Source organism: Canis aureus, chromosome 24 (assembly GCF_053574225.1).
Source record: "Canis aureus isolate CA01 chromosome 24, VMU_Caureus_v.1.0, whole genome shotgun sequence".
NCBI classification, from domain to species: Eukaryota; Metazoa; Chordata; class Mammalia; order Carnivora; family Canidae; genus Canis; species Canis aureus.
This window is the reverse complement of record NC_135634.1, coordinates 21,393,592-21,416,952: the sequence shown is the minus strand read 5'-3', so window position 1 is coordinate 21,416,952 and position 23,361 is coordinate 21,393,592. Positions and strand designations below refer to the sequence as shown.

Below are 23,361 nucleotides of genomic sequence, written 5' to 3'. Positions count from 1 at the left end.
TGGACATTGCTGCTGTGAACATTGGGGTGCAGGTGTCTTGTCATTTCACTACGTCTGTATCTTTGGGGTAAATACCTAATAGTGCAATTGCTGGGTCATAGGGTAGCTCTATTTTTAACTTCTTGAGGAACCTCCACACTTTTCCAGAGTGGTTGCACTAGTTTACATTCCTACCAACAGTCCTGGAGGGTTCACCATTCTCACATCCTCGCCAACATTTGTTATGTCTTGTCTTGTTAATTTTAACCATTCTCACCAGTGTGAGGTGGTTTCTCATTGTGGTTTTGATTTGTATTTCCGTGATGACAAGTAATGTGAAGCATTTTATCATGTGTTTATTGGCCATGTGTAGGTCTTCTTCGGTGTAATGTCTTTCCATGTCTTCTGACTATTTTGTGACTGGATTGTTTGTTTCTTTGGTGTTTAGTTTGATAAGTTCTTTTAAGATCTTGGATACTAGCCCTTTATCTGATAAGTCATTTGCAAATATCTTCTCCCATTTTGTAGGTTGTTTTTTGGTTCTACTGTTTCCATTGCTGTGCAAAAGCTTTTTACCTTGATGAAGTCCCAGTAGTTCATTTTTGCTTTTGTTTCCCTTGCCTTCATAGATGTGTCTTGCAAGAAGTTGCTGTGGCCAACTTCAAGAGGGTTGTTGCCTGTGTTCTCCTCTAGGAATTTGATGAATTCTTATCTCACATTTAGATCTTGCAACCATTTTGAGTTTATCTTTGTGTATGGTGTTAAGAGAATGGTCAGTTTATTCTGCGTGTGGCTGTCAAGTTTTCCCATCACCATTTATTGAGGAGACTGTCTCTTTTCCCAGTGGATAATCTTTCCTGCTTTGTCAAAGATTAGTTGTCCATAGAGTTGAAGGTCCATTTCTGAGTTTTCTATTCTGTTACATTGATCCATGTGTCTGTTTTTGTGCCAGTACCATACTGTCTTGATGATCACAGCTTTGTAATACAGCTTTAAGTCAAGCATTGTGATGCCCCAGCTTTGGTTTTCTTTTTCAACATTCCCCTAGCTATTTGGGGTCTTCTCTGGTTCCATACAAATCTTAGGATTATTTGTTCCAACTCTCTGAAGAAAATCCATGGTGTTTTGATAGGGATTGCATTGAACATGTAAATTTTACATGTTTAGCATAGACATTTTAACAGTGTTTATTCTTTCTTCCAATCCATAACCATGGGGTGTTTTTCCATCTCTGCATCTTCCTCGATTTCTTTCATGAGTATTCTGTAGTGTTTTGTTTTAATTTTAAATTATTATTTACTTGCTTTTAGAGAGACAGAGAGAGAGGCAAAAACATAGGTAGAGGGAAAAGCAGGCCCCCTTCAATGTGCCTGATGTGGGACTTGATCCCTGGATCCCGGGATCATGCCCTGAGCTAATGAGACGCTCAAGCATTGAGCCACCCAGGTGCCCAGTATTCTGTAGTTTTTAAGAGTATGGATCCTTTACCTCTTTGGTTAGGTTTATTCCTAGGTATCTAATGGTTTTGGGTGCAATTGTAAATGGGATCAACTCTTTAATTTCTCTTTCTTCTGTCTCATTGTTAATATATAGAAATGCCACTGATTTCTGTGCATTGATTTTGTATCTTCTCCATTGTTGAATTGCTGTATGAGTTCTAACAATTTTGGGATGTAATCTTTTGGGTTTTCTATATACAGTATCATGTCATCTGTGAACAGGGAGAGTTTGACTTCTTCCATTTTGGATGCCTTTTATTTCTTTATGTTGTCTGATTGCTGAGGCTCGGACTCTTAATACTACATTGAATAATAGTGCTGAGAGGACATCCCTGCCAAGTTCCTGACCTTAGGGGAAAGGCTCTCAGTTTTCCCCCTTTGAGAATGATATTCACTGTGGGTTTTTCATAGATGGCTTTTATATTTGGATATATCCCCTCTATCCCTATACTTTGAAGAGTTTTAATCAGGAGTGGATGCTGTATTTTGTCAAATCTTTTTCTGCATCTATTGAGAGGATCAGTATGGTTCTTGTCTTTTTTTAATTGATGTGATCTATCACATTGGTTATTTTATGAATGTTGAACCACCCTTGTATCCCAGGGATAAATCACACTTGGTCTGGTGAATAATCCTCTTAATGTATTGTTGGATCCTATTGGCTGGTATCTTGGTGAGAAGTTTTGCATCTGTGTTCATCAGGGATATTGGTCTGTAATTCTCTTTTTTGATGAAATTTTTGTCTGGTTTTGGGATCAAAGTAATGTGGCCTAATAGAATGAGTTTGGAAGCATTTTTCCATTTCTATCCTTTGAAACAGCTTTAGTAAAATAGATATTATTTCTTCTTTAAATATTGGGTAGAATTCCCCTGGGAAGCCATCTAACCCTGGACTTCTGTGTTTGGGAGGTTTTTGATGACTGCTTCAATATCCTTCCTGGTTAATTGGCCTGTTCAGGTTTTTTATTTCTTCATGTTTCAGTTTTGGTAATTTGCAGGTTCCAGGAATGCATCCATTTCTTCCAGATTACCTGATTGTTGGCATATAGTTTCTCATAGTATGTTTTTAAAATCTTTCGTATTTCTTTGGTATTGGTTGTGATCTCTCTTCTTTCATTCGTGATTTTATTAATTTGAGTCTTTTTTCTTTTTAATAAGTCTGGCTCTAGGGGTTTATCTTATTAATTCTTTCAAAGAACATCTCCTCGTTTCATTGATTTGTTCTATGGTTCTTCTGGTCTCTATTTCTTTGAGTTGTGCTCTAATCTTTATTATTTCTCTTCTGCCTGGTTTAGGCTTTATTTACTGTTCTTTCTCCAGTTCCTTTAGGTTTAAGATTGGCTTATGTATCTGAGATTTTCCCAATTTTGGCGGGGGGAGGGCTGTACTAAGATATATTTCCCTCTTAACACCACCTTTGCCATATCCCAAAGATTTTAAACAGTTGTGCTTTCATTTTCCTTAGTTTCCTTGAATCTTTTTAATTCTTCTCTAATTTTCTGGTTGACCCATTCATCTTTAATAGGTTGTTCTTGAAAACCTCCAAGTGTTTGAGTTCCTTCCAAATTTCTTCTTGAGACTGAGTTCTAGTTTCAAAGCATCGTGATCTGAAAATATGCAGGGGACAATCCCAGTCTTTTGGCATCAGTTGAGACCTGATTTGTGACCCAGTGTGGTCTGTTCTGGAGAAAATTCCATGTATACTTGAGAAGAATGTATCCTTTGTTGCATTATATACTAAGAATGTATACTTAGTTGATATATACAATGTTTGTATATATCTGTGAAATTGATTTGGTGCAGTGTATCTTTCAAGGCTCTTGTTTCTTTGGTGATGTTCTGCTTAGAATATCTGTCTTTTGCTGAGACTGCCATGTTGAAGTCTCTTATTATTAATGTATTATTATCTATATATCTCTACTTTGCTTATTTATTGATATAATTGGCTGCTCCCACATTAGGGGCATAAATATTCATAATTGCTAGGTCTTCTTGCTTGATAGACCCTTTACGTTTGATATAGTATCTTTCTTTATCTCTTATTACAATCTTTGGTTTAAAAAGCTAATTTATCCAATATGAGGATTGTTACCCCAGCTTTCTTTTGAGGTCCATTTGCATGGTTCTCTACCCCCTCATTTTTAGTCTGGTGTCCTTAGGTCTAAAATGAGTCTCTTGTAGACAGCATATAGATGGGTCTTGCTTTTTTATCCAGTGTGATACCCTGTGTCTTTTGACTGGATCATTTAGTCCATTCGTGTTCAGAGTAACTATTAAAAGATATGAATTTAGTGTGATAGTATTACCTATATAGTGCCTGTTCTGCAGATTATTTCTTTGGGTTCCCCTTTCGCTTACAGGGTCCCCATTAATATTTCTTGCAGAGCCAATTTGGTGGTCACATATTTTTTCAGTTTCTGTCTATCCTGGAAGATCTTTATCTCTCTTTCTATTCTAAATGACAGCCTTGGTGGATAAGGTATTATTTTTGGGTGCATATTTTTCTTGATTACTATCCTGAGTATAACATGCCAGCCCTTTCTGGCCTGCCGGGTCTCTGTGGATAGGTATGCTGTTAATCTGATATTTCTCCCCATATAAGTTAGGAATCTCTTGTCTTGAGTTGCTTTTATGATTTTCTCTTTATCTCTGAAATTTGCAAGCTTCACTGTTATATGTTGGGGTGTTGATTGGTCTTTTATTATTTTGGGAGGGTCTTCTCTATCTCTTGGATATGAATGCCTGTTTCCTTCCCCAGATTAGGGAAGTTCTCCACTATGATTTGTTCATACTTACTTTCTGGTCTCTTTCTCATCTTGGGTCAAATTCATAGGTGTTCAGGATAGATTGAAAGTTATCTAGCTAAATTTGGGGGACCAGATGAAACAAGGACCTCTACACTTCTGCCATCTTGCCTCCTATCTCTATTTCTGTTTTAAAAGGGTTTTTTTTTTTAAAAAAAAAAGAATATTGCTGATATTTCAGGAAATCATTGATTTTTGCTTATAATCAAGATGTATATCATAACAATAATGCCTATAGTTTATTGTATGCTACACACATAACTACTGCACATATTTTGCTTTGTTTCATCTTTATAACTTTACAAAGCAGATAGGGTAAAACAATTAGATGAAGTTACAATTCTAGTAAGTGTCAAACAGGGATTTGAACCTGGGGCTGCTTTGTGTCTTTATTTTTATGCACTCACCTTAATTTCTTTAAGCTTTCTTTAAGCTATACCTTTTATTGTTATTTTAATTTTTTTTACACTGGCCAGAACTTCTAGAACAACATTAAACAATAATTGGGATAGTATTTTGTTCCTGGTTGGTTTTGTTTTTTTGTTTTGTTTTATTTAAATTCAGTTAATTGATGTATAAATATATTACTGATTTCAGAGGTAGAGTTCAGTGATTCATTGGTCTTATATAACACCCAGTGCTCATTATATCACATGCTCTCCTTAATGTCCATCACCCAGTTACCCATCCTGTGTATTTCATTTCTATCATTGTGTCATTCTTTGGGCCTGTCATATGGGCCTGTAAGGCTTCTGGTGGACACACTCCCCATCTCTGACTACCTCAGAATGTTCCTATCCTTAGTCTTGCCATATAATCTCATCCATTTAAATAGACATAGCATGAGATCAATTTGGAATCAGGCTCCCCATTCCAAGTGTCACTAGACATAAACAGTGTTTCAGAGGGGTCTGTAAGATATGTTTATTTAACATGAAAATTTTAAGAATATCAAGGAGAATCAGGATTCCACTTATGCTGAGGGACCCTAATTTCAAGGCTACTACTCTGAGATCTTCCTAGAGTTAAGCTAACTTCCCCTAAGCAATAGAAGCAGAAGTTTCACAGGTGGTGGTGGTAATGGTAGAGGAGCAGGGGATCACCTCTGGAAGCTTGTACACCCATCCAGTACACTTTCAGAAACATCCATATTATTAAAATGCAGTCCAAGAACCCCCGCCCCTCCTTAAAAGTCTTTGCTTTCTAAGCCATTTAAACCAGTACAAAGGCTTTTTTTCCTCTATATGTATTTTCTCTGTTAATGGTGGATCTGTTTTATATAGTTCTAAAGTGCACAAATGATAGCTTTTATGACTGTATTATAGAGAATACTCGTTTCTAGTATAGTACAACTTTGTATTTCATCAAGTTCTTTCAGAAATTTTTTTTACACTTAAAAACTTTATATTTCCAGAGTGGCTGCACCAGTTCACATTCCCACCAACAGTGTAAGAGGGTTCCCTTTTCTCCGCATCCTCTCCAACATTTGTTGTTTCCTGCCTTGTTAATTTTCCCCATTCTCACTGGTGTGAGGTGGTATCTCATTGTAGTTTTGATTTGTATTTCCCTGATGGCAAGTGATGCAGAGCATTTTCTCATATGCATGTTGGCCATGTCTATGTCTTCCTCTGTGAGATTTCTGTTCATGTCTTTTGCCCATTTCATGATTGGATTGTTTGTTTCTTTGGTGTTGAGTTTAATAAGTTCTTTATAGATCTTGGAAACTAGCCCTTTATCTGATATGTCATTTGCAAATATCTTCTCCCATTCTGTAGGTTGTCTTTGAGTTTTGTTGACTGTATCCTTTGCTGTGCAAAAGCTTCTTATCTTGATGAAGTCCCAATAGTTCATTTTTGCTTTTGTTTCTTTTGCCTTCGTGGATGTATCTTGCAAGAAGTTACTATGGCCGAGTTCAAAAAGGGTGTTGCCTGTGTTCTTCTCTAGGATTTTGATGGAATCTTGTCTCACATTTAGATCTTTCATCCATTTTGAGTTTATCTTTGTGTATGGTGAAAGAGAGTGGTCTAGTTTCATTCTTCTGCATGTGGATGTCCAATTTTCCCAGCACCATTTATTGAAGAGACTGTCTTTCTTCCAATGGATAGTCTTTCCTCCTTTATCGAATATTAGTTGCCCATAAAGTTCAGGGTCCACTTCTGGATTCTCTATTCTGTGCCACTGATCTATGTGTCTGTTTTTGTGCCAGTACCACACTGTCTTGATGACCACAGCTTTGTAGTACAACCTGGTGCAGCCACTCTGGAAAACTGTGTGGAGGTTCCTCAAACAGTTAAAAATATACCTGCCCTACGACCCAGCAATTGCACTGTTGGGGATTTACCCCAAAGATACAAATGCAATGAAACGCCGGGACACCTGCACCCCGATGTTTCTAGCAGCAATGGCCACGATAGCCAAACTGTGGAAGGAGCCTCGGTGTCCAACGAAAGATGAATGGATAAAGAAGATGTGGTTTATGTATACAATGGAATATTACTCAGCTATTAGAAATGACAAATACCCACCATTTGCTTCAACGTGGATGGAACTCGAGGGTATTATGCTGAGTGAAGTAAGTCAGTCGGAGAAGGACAAACATTATATGTTCTCATTCATTTGGGGAATATAAATAATAGTGAAAGGGAAAATAAGGGAAGGGAGAAGAAATGTGTGGGAAATATCAGAAAGGGAGACAGAACGTAAAGACTGCTAACTCTGGGAAACGAACTAGGGGTGGTAGAAGGGGAGGAGGGCGGGGGGTGGGAGTGAATGGGTGACGGGCACTGGGTGTTATTCTGTATGTTAGTAAATTGAACACCAATAAAAAAAAAAAAAAACTTTATATTTAATTATTTCTCAAATATTTAAATTCAACTTGCCAACATATAGAATAACACTCAGTGCTCATCTCATGAGCCCTCCTTAATGTCTATCACCCAGTTACCCCATCCTCCCCACTCATTTCCCCTCCTTTTCAGAAATATTTTTGTGGTGACAGCGTCAAACTGTGCTAGTGGGCCTGACTTTTCAGGCGCAACAGGCAAGTAACCCAGTTCCATTTGGGGGAATTAATTGTGTTCTTTTGGTAAGACTGTGAAACAAGAACCTGCCTATCCTTCTAGCTGAAGAATAGGCAGGTCCTCTAAAGTAGATCAGTTGAATTGTCTCCCAGGGCTTGAAGCTTGAGCTTCAAAAATAATAAGACTACCATAGGATTTGAAGTTTATTTAATCCAGTAAGAGAACATGATCAAACAGTGAATTAATTTATGTTACCTAGATTCGTCCATGCAGCTACTCTGGTTCCTGTCCTTTTTGGAGGGCTTCCCTTTCCTTACAGTTCTTTTCTCTCTTCTTTTCCCTTCCTTCCCTCCTCTATTCCTCCAGAATTGGTTTGTATTGCTTTCAACTGAAGAACCCTGATTTACCTTGTAAAATGCTTAGCATGGTATCTGGTGAATAGTAACACAAATACAGTCATTGGGAATTCTGTGGCTCATGGCATTTCAAAGTTAAGAAATGGTTTGGTTTACCAAATGCATTCTTATGTAGTGAGAAAAAAAAATGAGTCTAAGAATCAGAATACTTGACTTTTAGTCTCAGCTCTGCCAGTTAATTTGCTTGTTTGGAAAACTGACTGAATGTCGTCCTACATTTGCTCATCTCCTAAATGGAAGGCTTGGTCTCTAATACTGTTCTGTATAAGTTGCTTAGAAAAATAGTCTTTGGGGGGGGGCAGGGAAAAAAAAAGAAAAATAGTCTTCATGATTTAAGTACTTAAATCTAGTTTAATCTATAGAGAATGGTTTAAAGTTATTTTATCAAGTAATTTTTTCAAAAGAAGGTCTAATTTAACATAATATATGTATAGTAGTATGGGGACTCCATATGTCTATATTTACTTACTGACCATTACCATAACTCAAGAGTGGTTAACATATTATTCAGAGTTAGAGGTTAGCATTATGAACTTCCTGAAATGTTAATTTAGTTTGGTTGTTATGTATATTGATGCATTTTCATTCAGTAAGACCACACATCTTTCATTGGATTGTCAAATGTATCTTTGATCTAACAAATGGTAAAAATCACTGCCTTAATTATTCTGATTCTTTGGCATGTAAGACCCATTTTATAAAATTTTCTCTTTGACATATTTCAGTGTAAAAATTATAATACAACATAGAACTTTAATACGAAGAATAATTTTCATGTGTGGTGATAGAGTTTACTCCAATTAATACAGTATTGCCTTTCTTGGTTGGTTGGCATATATACTCATATTGTAGTGAAACATAAGGAAGATAGATTGAGTTTTTTAGGAGTAGCAATGTATTTAACAATTAAAAAATAAAAAACAGAGTTAGGGAAATTACGTCTTGATTTGCTGAGAAACTATTTTTGAGTATGAGGTCTTCCTTTTTCATTGTGTTTATCTCTTCAATGTCTATTTCATTTTTGTTTCTATCTTTGTCCTATATTTTGGATCTGCCATAAAGTTCTAGAAATCTTCCTTTGGAGTGGAGAAATACTTCCCCCTTCTGGCCACCTTGCAGTGTTCTTAATGTTAGACATCCTTATAAATATATTATGAACTAGCAATACTAGTTCATAAAAATGATTCAGAAAAAATACTTTTATATTTTTGGTTCTTCAAAGACAAGGTTTTGAAAGGTGAGATGTGAATTTGATAAAATTTAACCATGTTGTATCTTTAAGCTATATAAAATCATGTGTGAAATTGCTCTATATTCAAAATATGAAATCAGGCCATTTAATATTTTCCTGACATACATAAAATCTTTAAATCATTCAGGATATAGAAATGAAATACTGTTTATCTGTGCTTCAAGAATAGGTAAACAGTTTCATGTGTTTATAAACCTGGCCTCACTATTTTGTGAAATTTTGTCATTTGTCATTTGGTGGCACTGCTGTTTAATTTTTCAGAAAAATTAAACATACATTTGACAGATAAAATAGAAGCAATTTTACAGTGATAATTAAAAACCTTTTATGTGATATAAGCAATATAGGAAAGGCTTGGATTTATGAACTTAGAAGATGGCCGGGACAAATAACTCCTGAAGCAGTTTATTTTTTAAACTTAACTAATGAAACTTAGGTCAGTGCTTTATTTCTGCTACAATTTTTTTTTTAAACTTTGTATTTTAAAAGAAGTACTCAAAAAGATGTAACTAGGTGGTCAATTTTAACAAAATTGTTTATGTATCCTTTTTTTGAGGCTTTAATGTTTTTATCTTCTGTGAAACTGTGTTTTTTTCATTTTTGTGTTTTTTGTCATATTGGATGAACTTTCTGAATTAAGAACTTAGTCTAGTGTTTTCTCTAAGTTGTTATTTTCTATCTCAAGATCTAGTTAACATTGACTAGCCTTAATATTCAGGTTATGAATAGTATATCCATGATGTTTATGTAGAAGGTCCAGCTCCTATTGAGTAATCAGTGGTGTGTGTTACCTGAATTTATAATGATGTTCCAACATCTCAGTAGTTACTCTGAATTACCTTTACATTTTTGTTATTAAGTAATTGGAAGACTTAATAGGGCAGTCTGCTTGTCTTTGTTCTTTGGTTTAGATTTTGTTATGTCTGACTTTCTCTGTATGTTTTATTATTATTATATTTTATTATTATGATGATCTGTTTAGTTTAGTTGACCCAGGGGAGAGACTAGTATATGTTTGATTATGGAATATGAGTATTTACTGAAGGCTGCTGAAGATTATTACTATGAAGGTGCCAATAACTTTGTCTTACACATTGAATCAGATTATCTTAGACTGTGTGCCAGTCATTAGCTATATACATGGCAGCCAGATAGATTTTGAAACAATACAAAGCAAATTTTTAATAGTAATAAGTGATATTTTCTACATTAAAAACTTCTCTTGATTAAAAGAAATTTTTCTATAGATTTCTATAGATTCAAAGATGAATAGTATGAAGAGATTTTAGTAGAGATTTTCTATGTTTTAGCATAATCCCTACTGTACTGAATTTGATTATCTTTGGTCTCATACCCAGTTTGACTCATGGCACTATTTTTTTTTTTTATGGCACTTTATCAGTAAACAGATTTTTGTCTCTGTTACTTTAGGTTTATCTTAAGGTTGAAATTAATACAGAAATATTTCTTTCATATACTTAACAATTTAATAACATAAGGTCAAGATAAAGGATTTTCAATTCCTTTATGTGACTTTTGCTATTCTCCAACTAAAGATAAATTGGTTAAATATTCCCTAGAAGTTTTTAAGTTTTTCTTAGGCCAATATGTCTTCAGTTTCAGAGTGTTAATGCCAGTGTTTATTTAAATTGTGTATGAATTATGTGTGCATGTGTATAAACATTAAAAAGAAATATAGAAAATGAGATATAATAAGTTGGCACATTAGGGTATAGGTGACTTTTTTAAGATTCCTATTATAAGCATCTGTGCAGTAATTTTGGAAATGAGTTTAAGATCATCTTCATAAGCATAAATGAAAATTACATCCTAGGCTGAGAAAGGCAGTTGGTGTTATTCTTTAGCAAAATTGGTTAAATTCATGTTATCTCTCTTGTTTATACAATTAAATCACTCTTGATCATTCTTTTAAAATCTTACGTTTTTTTGAATTTATAATGCCAAGTATTTGTCTTTCAGATGTCTGCTTCTTCTCAACTTTTGTATTATAAAACCTTATGCAATGCAAAAACTTTGTTCTGATTATGCACAGATAGGAGGTTTTTGTTTTTATTTGGCATTCAAGAGATTAGAAACTTGTTTTGGGGCAAAGCCAGTTTCTTCATTTTGTCAGGGTCTAAAATCATACTTTTAGTGTTAAAGCCAAATAACCTTATTTAATAGAAACTAAATAAATGTTTTCTGAACTGAAATTACTACCATTTATTAGGAACACAACTGTGCACTTTACATAAATTATCACATTTAATCCCTACAGTAAGGGGACAATGAGTACAGCATTCCCATTTTAGAAAGAAAAAGTTTGAAGTTCAGAGAGGATAAGAAGCAATGAAAAATCACAGGACTAGTAAGTGAGAGTTTGGGGATTTAAGTGTAGAACTGTCCTGTTTGAACTATATTTTATGACCTCCTTAAACAATGAATGGCTGTTCAAACTGGCTACCCTACAAAGGCCACTCTCACCATCTTCCCTCCTGGCTTTACACAGTTAGTGCTTTCTCTGGTTTTATTTTGTTTGTTTTTCCCCAGACCATTTAGCACACATCTATCTACTTTTATTTCTCTGTAACATACTGATTGATTTATGTTTCCCTTTCTCATACGGTTTATAATCCTGTGAGAGAAAGCATTGTATGAGCCATTTTGTTTTGTTTTTGTCTTGTGTTTGTTTGAAAATTATTGCAATTAGTTCTGGTCTACAATATATTAGGTTTTTTTTTTTTTTTGCAACTTTACTGAGATATATTTGCAAATAACATTGTGTAGGTATAAGATGTACAACATGATAATTTGATATATGTATATATTGTGAAATGATTACCACATTAAGTCTAGTTAATACATCTATCACTTCACATAGTTAACGTGTATCATTCAATTTGAATATCCGTTATTTAGCACTGTGCTTGGCACTTAATACATCTTTGTATTGATTAATTTGTATCAAATATTGCATATTTGTTTTCTCACAAAAATCACATCAGATTTACTTATTAAAATAGAAAACAGGGCACCTGGGATGCCTGGGTGGCTCAGCGGTTGAGCGTTTGCCCTTGGCTCTTGGCGTGATCTCAGGATTGGTGATCGAGTCCCACATCAGGCTCCTTGCAGGGAGCCTGCTTCTCCCTCTGACAATGTCTCTGCCTCTCTCTGTGTGTCTCTCATGAATAAATAAAAAAAATCTTTAAAAAAAAAAAAAAGAAAACAGGGCACCTGGGTGGCTCAGTCAGTTAAGCGTCTGACTCTTATTTTCAGGTCAGGTCATGATCTCAGGGTTGTGAGATGGAGCCCTGTGTCAGGCTCTGTGCTAGACATGGAGCCTGCTTGAGATCCTTTCTCTTTCTCCTCCTCCCTTCCCACTCGTGCACATGCAAGCTGTCTTTCTCTTTAAAAGAAAAAGCAGAAATCATTCAAGTGAATTTAAACATTGATTATACAGTGGATAAAAACAATACATGGTTAGACAAATATTTACTGATTTAAATAAAATGATAGAATTTGTACATCCAAATTGTTTCCTTCAAAATAATTATCTAAAGAAATACCATACTTTTCTAAAAATGCTGCTATTTTTTCAGAACCAATTGGAACTTGTTTTTATTTTCTCAGAATTTATGGTACCTTTTTTGAATATCCTGTATGAAATAAGACCATCATAAAGCTTCAAAATATTTCTATGTAGTCTTTCAAGGAGATAATACTCAGTTGTGTTAGCTTTAGGTTTTTTGAGTTATTTATAACAATATTCTCAAATATCAGTATACTTTTTCAGTGGTGCTCAACTCTGGATTAGAACAGTGTTTCTGTCTTTTTTTATATATAAAGATTTAATTTTTTAGAGTAGTTTTAGGTTCACAGCAAAACTGAGGAAGATACAGAGATTTCCCATATATCCTTGCCCCATAGCCTCTCCCATTAATCAGCATCTTCCACCAGAATTGTACATTGTTGCAGTTGATGAACCTATATTTACATATCATGACTCAAAGTCTATAGTTTATATTATAGTTCATTCTTGGTACTGTCCATTTTGTAGGTTTCGACTAATGTATAATGACAGGTATTCAGCATTATAATATCATACAGAGTATTTTCACTGACCTAAAAATTCTGTGTTCTGTTTATTCATTCCTCCTACCACTCCTCTCCCAACCTCTGGCAACCACTGATCTTTTTATTGTTTCTATAGTTTTACCTATTCCAGAATGTCATATGATTGGAATCATACCAGTAGCCTTTTCAGATTGACTTGTTTCGTTTAGTAATATGCATTTAAAGTTCTTCTATAACTTTGCATGGCTTGATAATTCATTTCTTTTTAGCACTGAATAATATTCCTGTTTGTACCAGTTTTTTTTGTTGTTGTTGTTGTTTTTGTTAATCTAGTTACTGAAGGACATCTTGGTTACTTCCAAGTTTTGGCAATTATGAATAAAACTGCCATAAACATCTATGTACAGATTTTTGTGTGAGTATAAGTTCTTAAATCCTTTGGGTAAATACCAAGGAGTGTGATTGTTGGGTCACATGGTGAAAGTCTGTTTAGTTTTGTAAGAAACTGCCAAATTGTCTTCCAAACCATTTGAATTACCATCAGAAATCAATGAGAGTTCTGGTTGCTCCACATCCTCAGCTGGTGCTTCAGTGGTTTGAATTTTAGTCATTGTAGTAGATAAGTTGTAGTATCACATTATTGTTTTAATTTGCAGTTCCCAAATGACATATGTGTAGCAACTTTTCATATGCCTACTTGCTGTTTGTATTTGTCTTTGGTGAGGTATCTATTCAGATTTTTAGTTCATTTTTTTAATTAGGTGGTTTGCTTTTTTATTGAGTTTTAAGAGCTCTTTTTATATTTTGGTTAACTTCACTTTAAGTCTTTCTGTCTTTGGCAAATATTTTCTCCAAGTCTGTGGCTTGTCTTCTTCTCTTGATAGTTATCTTTCAAAAAGCGAAAGTTTTGAATTTTAGTGAAGTCCAGCTTATTTATTCATCGTTCATGATTGTACCTCTAGTGTTATATCTAAAAAGTATTGCCAACCCCAAAATCATCTGGGTTTTCTCCTATGTTACCTTCTGGGAGTTTTTATAGTTTTGCATTTTGCATTTAAATCTATAATGAATTTTGAGTTAATTTTTGGTTTAAAGTCTTTGTTTAGATCCCTTTTATTTTGGCCTACGATGTCTAGATATCGCAGCACTATTTGTTGTAAAGACTCCTTTTTCCATTAACTTGTCTTTGCTCCTTTGTTAAAGATCATTTGACTGTGTTTATGTGAGTCCATTACTGAGCTATATTCTGTTCCATTGTTCTGTTTGTCTATTCTTTTACCAGTGCCACACTGTCTTTGTAGTAAGACTTGAAGAAGCTGGGTAGAATCATTCCTTGAACTTTTGTTCTTCAATACTGTGTTCATTATTGCCACCTTCTTTTGAACAACATAGATATTAGTATAAAATGAGAGTCCAGACAACAAGATGTTATAATTGTATTGCTACCTCAATAAATGTTGCAGTCGAAATGTATACCCCCCCAGAAATTTTTGTTTAATTGTTTGAAGGAGAGAAATAAGTAGGGAGCAGACTTGCTATGAATATACCTGTAAATGCCATTTCCTTATATTTAGTAATGATTCCATATCTTATTTCACAGAGTATAAATGATAAGATAAAGATGAACACATATATGAATATAACATGATATTTTTTAGTGAAGTTAAATTCTTGTTACCTGCACTTATCATTTCTTCCATGCTTCCATTTCTTCCATTCTTCCATTATGTTGACATTTTTGTAATGAGGGTTCATGGTAGGTGATTGATGTTCAAACTTTAAGAAGATTGTGCCAAACTTTCAGAATTTGCACAAGCATCTCTTTTTGAATTGTAAGATTAAGAAGTAAAATATTTTTTTCTTCCCATCAAATGTTGTAATTAAAGTGAAGGGACTGATGTCTTAATTTTTTACAAGTCAGGATTTTTTTAAAAGATTACTTAATGAAACATTGTTAATGAAATGGAAAAGAGTTAGTACTACAGGAGACATAATTATGTTTACATCTGAGGCCAGAGATGTTTCTCTCTTTTCTGATCTTTCCTCAGACCTAGCACATTGTCTTGCACAATAAAAATTGAGAAATGAAAACACTGTACCTTTAGATAGAGTGGATAAATAGTGATCCTATATATACCGTTTTATCTCTTCATACAAATATCAATTTGCAAATGTATTTAAATTCTTCATTATAGTTGGTGGCTAAAGGAGTAAAGAATTCTGATATGTCTCCACCTTTGGGACAACATGAAGCAGGTGGCTCTCCATCAAAGCAACAGATGAGATCTGTTATTTCTGTGACTTCAGCTTTGAAAGAAGTGGGTATGGTAAGTAAGTTTTCTAAAATTTAGAACTCCTCAAAGCTAAAGATTATCAGAAGGATTAAATTTAATGAGATTACATTAATTCCTAATGTTTCATTAAGTTTTTCTAGGGAAAAAAAAACTTCTTAAGATTTTTGTGTATGGTTTACTGTGAGTATTGGAGCCTCATTACTCATGGGTTTATACATCAATACAGAGGTTTATACATAAAATACATAAAAATAGATTTAACTGATTGTCTTTCATTTTTACTCTAAAAGAATATTGAACACTTGACGGGATGAGCAGTGGGTGATATGGTATACATTGGCAAATTAAACTCCAATAAAAAAATAATTTAAAAAATTTCAAAAATGTGAACACAAAAAATAAAAATAAAAGAATATTGAATAAATAAAACATATACAGAAATGTACAGAAAATAATGCAACATTTTTGTACCCCAGCTCTCACAATTAACAGAGATTTTTTTAAAAAAAGGTTCATTTTTCTCTAAAATAATGTCTCTTTGGTACTTTAATTAATTAACTCTAGGAATAAAGTCCAAGACATGTTTACATTTATTTTTAAATCTTTGATGTAAATTGAACACCAATAAAAAATAAATTTATTATTAAAAAATGAGTTACTCAAAGAAAACATAAAATAAATAAATAAATCTTTGATGTAACAAATGTTAGAGGATTTAATATAATTATACTTAACCCACCAATTACTTCTTTTACCTCCTGCTTATGAATCTCTGTCATGCTATATGGATAATGAAACAAAGAACTGTGGGCAAGTAAAAAGTTTAAACTTAGAAGTATATGTCAGGTGTTCCTCTAAGACATGAAAACACTATTCTAGGATTAAAGGAAATGGGCTCATGATGTGGAATTTCAGCCTAGAATTCAACACACAGGAGGGAAAAAGTCTATTGAATCATTTAACATATTAATCTGATTTTCTCTTATCTTTTTAATTAATGTCTCTGCCTTTTAATTGCTGAGTTTCATTAAGTTTTTACAGTCGACACTGATATTAATACACCAATTTTTTATAGCCTTTGTGTTTATTTTGAAAATAAGACTGAGTAGGAAAATACAAGTTTCTTGGTCACTCTCAAGAATTTCATGTAAGAAGCTATTTTTTTTTCAAGAAGGTTTAGTCTCTTTTTCTTTCTGATAATGATTTTGTGTGTGCTGCGTTGTTCACTTCAACTTTAGATACCACTGTGTGGTTTCCTTCCTGTACCCAGTCTCACATCTCAACTAGCTGTTCATCTCTCTGGTTGTAGCGACTGCTAATTCCTGACTACTTTATTGGGTAAAATCCTCTTTGTCTCATTTACATGTATTTACTTTAAAACTGACCAGTATACGTCTTTGTATTTTAATCAAATATTACAAAATTTGAGGTAATCTGTGTCATGAAGTGCTTTTCTTTATGTATTGTCTTGGTAAATATTGTTTACTTAAAACCTTGAAAATTACTCTTTCTTACTCTGCATCTTTCAGGTACTTTTTTTTTTTTTTTTTGCTTTCATAGCTTTCATAACTACTAATTTCTTCTTTTTGTGTGTTTAAAAATTCTTGTTGGCCTACATCACTATGATTGTACTAATCAAAAGACAGAATTTTTATTATTGTTGGTCTAAAGGGCTCAGAACTTATTATTTCTTTGCTTATGGAGAGAAACCAATTCTCAATTATGTTTAGTAGTATGGCTTAATAGGAATATATATACATGAAACATAAAGACAGCATCAAAATAACACAGCCTAGCTAGAATTATTTTATCCACCAAAACTCCCTAGGTTTAATTAAGAGTGTATATAAGTTGAGACGCCTGGATAGCTCAGTTGGTTAAGCATCTGACTTTTGATTTTGACTGAGGTCATGATCCAGGGTGATAAGATTCAGCCCTATGTTTGGGCTCTGTGCTGGGTGTGGATTCTCTCTCTCCCTCTCTCCTTTCCTTGCATGAGTGTACATACTCTCTCTCTCTTAAAAAAGGGCAGGAGGAGTATATGAGTTAATTTTCTTTTTATTTGTACCACTGACCTAAAATTACCAAAAATCAGATGCCAAAAAGGAAGAGTATAATGTAGTTAAATATGTGATCAGTAATCTAAAAATAAGACAAATAATTGAGAATTGGCCGTTCTGTTTTTAAGTCTATTACTTGATTATTTTTAACTATTTCTCATTTCTGATAATGAAGGAAGTTATATTAACATTTTACAGGGATAAAAATATTCACAAGGAGCAATTTAATGGAAAACAAAAAGTAACAAAACCAAAATTTTTAAGGTAGACATTTAAAATAGCATTTTTCTTACTCTGTGACTATCTGTATTTATAGGATAGAAGTTTAAGTGATACCCAGGAAACCTCAGAAGACATGCAGAAGGCTAACAGTGCTATTTCAGTAAGTACAATTTTCAAACTCTTTCTGTCAGTCATTTTACTTAATTGTATACTTATTAAAGTTTATGTAACATATTAACTGTTTCAGAGTAAGCGGGAAATACTACGTAGGTTAAATCAAAATCTTAAAGCTCAAGAAGATGAGGAAGAAAAGCAATGTCACTCTGATACATGTGAGATAGTTGTTAATGAAGGTGCCAAAGAGCATGAAAAAGAAAAATCAGTTTCATCTGATCGCAAGAAATGGGAGGCAGGAGGTCAACTTGTGATTCCTCTGGATGAGTTGACATTGGACACATCCTTTTCTGCAACTGAAAGTATGTATAAAATGTTAATATTCTGTGTTGGCCTAGCACACTTGTAAACTTGTAGACTGGATACTTGGAAAGAAAGAACAGGTAGAGGGATTGAGGAAAGGCTGCAAAGATTTATTTGTATGTGAAAAATAGAGAAAACTATTCATCCTTAAGAAACACAAGGATTTCGAGGAACACGGGTGGCTCAGTGGTTGAGTGTCTGCCTTCGGCTCAGGTCATGATCCCGGGGTCCAGGGATTGAGTCCTGCATCGGGCTCCCCACAGGGAGCCTGCTTCTTCCTCTGCCTATGTCTCTACCTCTCCTTATATGTCTCTCATGAAAAAATAAATTAAACCTTAAAAAAAAAAACACAAGGATTTTTATTACAAAATTATGTGGTATGAGAGAGAGGACTAATGATACATATTTAGATTGTTAACTCTTTCTACCAGTTGTATTACTTTAATCTGTTACTAGGAACAATTCTTGATGAGAACCAAAGTAGCAAACTTTGACAGTATTTCAGAAAGATCCCTTAGGTATGTAGTCAGAGGTATCGAAATGATCTCACTTAAAGATTTCTTTGTTCAGCAATAATTATTGAGCAACTATTTTCTTTTATTTTTTTAAGATTTTATTTATTTATTCATGAGAGACACAGAGACACAGACAGAAGCAGGCTCTGCTCAGGGAGCCCGATGTAGGACTTGATCCCCCAACCTAAGATCATGCCCTGAGCCAAAGGCAGACACTCAACAACTGAGCCACCCAGGCGTCCCTGAGCAACTATTTTCTTGCATTGTCTAAGTTACTGAGGAAGATACAACAATAAATGAAAACATGTGCTCTTGTGGTGCTTACATTCTGAAAGGGCAGGTCTGATTGTCAACCAACTAAATTTAGTTTTAAGTAATTTTTTTAATGGACTATTTTTGTAGAATTCTTTCTTGCATTGGAGAAAAGCTCAAAGACTCCAAACTATGGTGTCTTTTATTTTGGTTACTCAGCAGTTCTTTATTGAATCTCATTAAATGCCACATATTCCTCAGCAATGAAGATATAATAATGGTTAAGACATAGTCCTCCTTAATGAGCTTAGGGCCTAGGGGAGAGGGAGACAAGGCAATTGTAATTGATAAGGAATATACTAGAAATAATTTTAGGCTACTGTAAGAATATGTATCAAGACATAAATTGGAGTTGAGGAACCCAAGGAAATGATTTCTGGAAAAAAGGATGAGTCGAGGGATAAGTAGTTAACCAAAAGCTAAGCCGTGTTTTAGGCATAGATGAACTAGTACCCAGATGAAAGAGCGTGTAAAATTCAGGGAACTTGGTATAATTCAGCATGGCTGGCAAAGTTCAGAAGTCAAGTCAAAGAATGGCAAGTAAGAAGCCTTGGAAGAGGTAAGGAGGGATGATCATGAAGGGTACTGTACATTGGCTCTTTCAAACAGTATAAACTTACTCTGAGTGCAGAGAGCAGTCTTTGAAACAAGAGTTAGCAAATGTTTTCTGTGAATGGCCAGATAGTAATTATTTTAGGCTTTGCAGGCCATAAGGACTCTGTTGCATCTTCTGTACTCTGTCACTAGAGTGTAAAAGCAGCAATTAGACAATATGCAAATGTTTTAACATGGCTGTGTTTCCAGTAAAATTTTATTTACGGGTATTGAAATTTAAATTTCTTAACATTTTCTTTAACATCATCAATTTCTTTTCTCAGACCTTCTGTTTTTCATTGTTGTAAAGAATGTTCATGATTGTTTCCTAGAAATATTTTATAATAACTTTTAAAACCCTTGTTAGATAATTCAAGTATCTGTGTGATATTTGTGTTGGTTATTAATCAATAGACATCTCCCATGAGATAATCATCTATCTTCTCTCATGAGAGTTGTACTGTATGTTTTATGTTCCCTATCATGTAGCATAGATCTTATACATGAAAATTGGTCATTAATTACATAAATATGATGAACACAACTTATGTTGTGAGATCTCTTGAGTGATGGAGCTGTAATGATTTAGAACACCTCTGAGGCAAAAAACTTATCACCAGTCTGATGGTGAAATGAAAGCAAAAGTAGAGAGGTTCAAGTAAGTTTTATATAAGATGAAAAAATCCTGCCACATTTTCTTTAAAAGTAGGAAGAAAGAACATATGCAGAATAAAAACAGAAGAATTGGGTAATTTTGGAATTCCTAGGTGGCTCAGTGGTTGAGCGGCTGCCTTTCGCTCAAGGCGTGATTCCGGAGTCGAGGGATCAAGTCCCACATCGGGCTCCCTGCATGGAGCCTGCTTCTCCCTCTGCCTGTGTCTCTGCCCCCCCCCCCCTTTCTCTTTCAGTCTCTCTCTCTCTCTCTTCTCTTTCAGTCTCTCTCTCTCTCTCTCTCTCTCATGAATAAATAAATAAAAGCTTAAAACATTAAAAAAATTAAAAATAGGGTAATTTTGAATGATTTATGTAGACTTTTCAAAGACAAATATATCAGGATATATGAGATACCTTATTAAAAGCACTTTTATATGAAAAGCTAGCATGAGACTGAGAATAATGTTATGAATAACACTTTGTCTCATAAGTTCAAAAATCATGTTTAACATAAGCAGGCAATATATTTATGTGATAAGTTTTTACATAATATAAACAGTGTATAAAATTTCTCCCTACCTCAGCATATACTCCATTTCCATCTCTCTATAGACACATATTTTATACCTTTATGTTATATGTTATATATCATTTATTATATTTATTTTCTAAATAAGTGTATTTTAAATCATTTCACTACATTAAAAATTCCCTTCATCTTTTTTATAGCTGTGTAATAATAGTCCATTGTATGATCGTACATGATTTACTTTTCTTAAGATTTTATTATGAACAATTTCAAACATAGCAAAATTGAAATAATTTCACAGTGAACACCATACACTCTCCATTGAGAGTATACCATTAATATTTTACTGTGTTTGCTTGATCACATATCTGTCCATCCTTCTATCTAACAATTAGTGTATCTTATTTTTTGATGCAGTTTAAAAGTCATTGCAGATATTGGTACACTTTGTCCTAAGTACTTCATAGTATACATATCATTAAATGGAGTTCAATATATTTTAGAGTTTTTCTTTAATGTTAAATTTACATACAATGAAATGCAGATATTTCAAAAGTACATTTGCTGGGGGTTTAAAAATTTTTTTAGAGATAGCACATGTATGAGCAATGGGGAGGTTATAGAGGGAGAGAGAGAGAGAATCTTATGCAGGCTGCATGCCCAGCACAGAGCCTGACAGAGAGCTTGATCTCATGACCCTGAGATCATGACCTAAGCCAAAATCAAGAGTCGACAACCATCTGCTGAGTTTTAGCACATATAACCCTATGTAACCCAAACCCCTATCAATATACAGAAAACCCTCTCTTCCCAAACAAAAAATTTCATGCCTCTTCCCAGTTTCTGCATCTAGCCTCCCAGAGGGGACTTTTTTCTGAATTTTTCTATCTTAGATTAACTTTCTTTGTTCTAGAATTTCATTTAAACAGACTAACAGTTTGTATTCTTTTTTGTTTAGCTTGTCTAACTCAGCATAATGCATTTTTTTTAAGACTTTATTTATTTATTCATAAGAGACACAGAGAGATAGGCAGAGGAAGAAGTAGGCTCCCTGCAGGGGAGCCTGATGTGGGACTTGATCCCAGGACCCCAGGATCAAGACCTGAGCCAAAGGCAGACACTCAACCACTGAGGTACCCAAGCATCCCACATAATGCTTTTTGTGATTTATCTGCATTGTGATTATCAATAGCTTGCTTCATTAAAAAAAATCTCTATTTAAAATTTTTGTTATTGATAAAGTCACTTCTACTTTTTTTGCTTAATGTTAGCTGGTATATCTTTCTCCATTCCCCCCTCTCTTTTTAGTCTTTTGGTGTCTATGTATTTAAAATAGGTTTCTGCCTATAAGAAGTATATTTTTGGGTGTGCTTTTTTAATCCACTCTTATCAACTTTAACTTGGTTATTGAGACCATTTATACTTAATGTGATTCTTAATATGGTTCCATCTAAAAATGCCATTTTGCTATTTGTTTTTTGTTTACCTTATCCATTCTTTGTTTCCTTTGCCCTTTTGTTTTTCTTTTTTTAAGATTTCATTTATTTATTCATCAGAGACACAGAGAGAGGCAGAGACACAGGCAGAGAGAAAAGCAGGCTCCATGCTGGGAGCCCAATGTAGGACTCGATCCCGGGACTTTGGGATCACGCCCTGAGCCAAAGGCAAATGCTCAACAGCTGAGCCACCCAGGCGTCCCGTTTTTCTTTCTTTTGGATTGAGTATTTTTATGATTACATTTTATCTCCGTTATTGGCTTAGTAACTGCAGTTTATTCTTTTATTTTAGTGTTTACTCTAGAGTTTGTAGCATACATCTTTAACTTATCACAGTTTATCTTCTAGCAATTGATTATATTTCACATATAGTTTAAGAGCCTTACAACAGTATCGATTTATTTCCTCCCAGTCATTGTGCTATTGTTTTTGTTTTTAACTTATGCTATAAACCCCATAATACATTATGATCATTTATTCTTTAAGGAGTTTTAAATAATAATAGGAAAAGCTTCTGTATCTACTCATATAGTTATTGTTTCCAGTGGTCTTCATAATATTTGAATATTTGTGTAAATCAGATTTCCATGTGGTTATCATTTTTTTCTGCCTTGAAGGACTTTCTTGAACATTTCTTATAATGTAGACCTGCTGGTGAGGACTCATTTCAGCTTTTGTAGATCTATAAAAGTGTTTATTTTGCCTTCCTTTAGCAAAGATACTTTTTTTGGGTATGGAATTCTAACTTTGATATTTTTTTTCTTTTAGTACTTTAATGATACTGTACCAATGTCTTCTAGTTTCTTATTTATTGTGGTAAGAACCTTCTATCATTCTTACAGTTATTCATCTGTATGTAATATGTCTTATTTCTTCTAGATTTTTTTTAAGATTTTATTTATTTATTCATGAGAGACAGAGAGAGAGAGAGAGAGAGAGAAGGAGAGAGAGAGGCAGAGACACAGGCAAAGGGAGAAGCAGGCTCCATGCCGGGATCCTGATGCAGGACTCGATCCTGGGACTCCAGGATCATGCCCTGGGCCAAAGGCAGGCGCTAAACTGCTGAGCCACCCAGGTGTCCCGTCTCCTTAGATGTTTTTAAATCTTTCCCCTAAGACTTGGTTTTAGTAAATTTCATTATCATGTGCTTTGGTGTCATTTTCT

The 23,361-nt window shown here is 34.2% G+C and overlaps 1 protein-coding gene across 14 annotated transcripts in view; it reads left to right on the top strand.

Annotated features, from left to right (window-relative positions):
* The window catches only part of NEK1 (NIMA related kinase 1), a 230,825-nt gene that overhangs the window by 127,434 nt on the left and 80,030 nt on the right, over positions 1-23,361 (top strand). For all 14 annotated transcript variants that reach the window (XR_013363014.1, XM_077868525.1, XM_077868526.1 and 11 more), the window contains 3 exons: positions 15,240-15,371; positions 17,715-17,780; positions 17,868-18,096. Coding sequence is in view for 13 of the 14 variants with exons in the window: in XM_077868525.1 (XP_077724651.1) it covers positions 15,240-15,371; positions 17,715-17,780; positions 17,868-18,096 (427 nt within the window). In the remaining variant the exon portion in view is untranslated. The remainder of the gene's footprint in view (positions 1-15,239; positions 15,372-17,714; positions 17,781-17,867; positions 18,097-23,361) is intronic.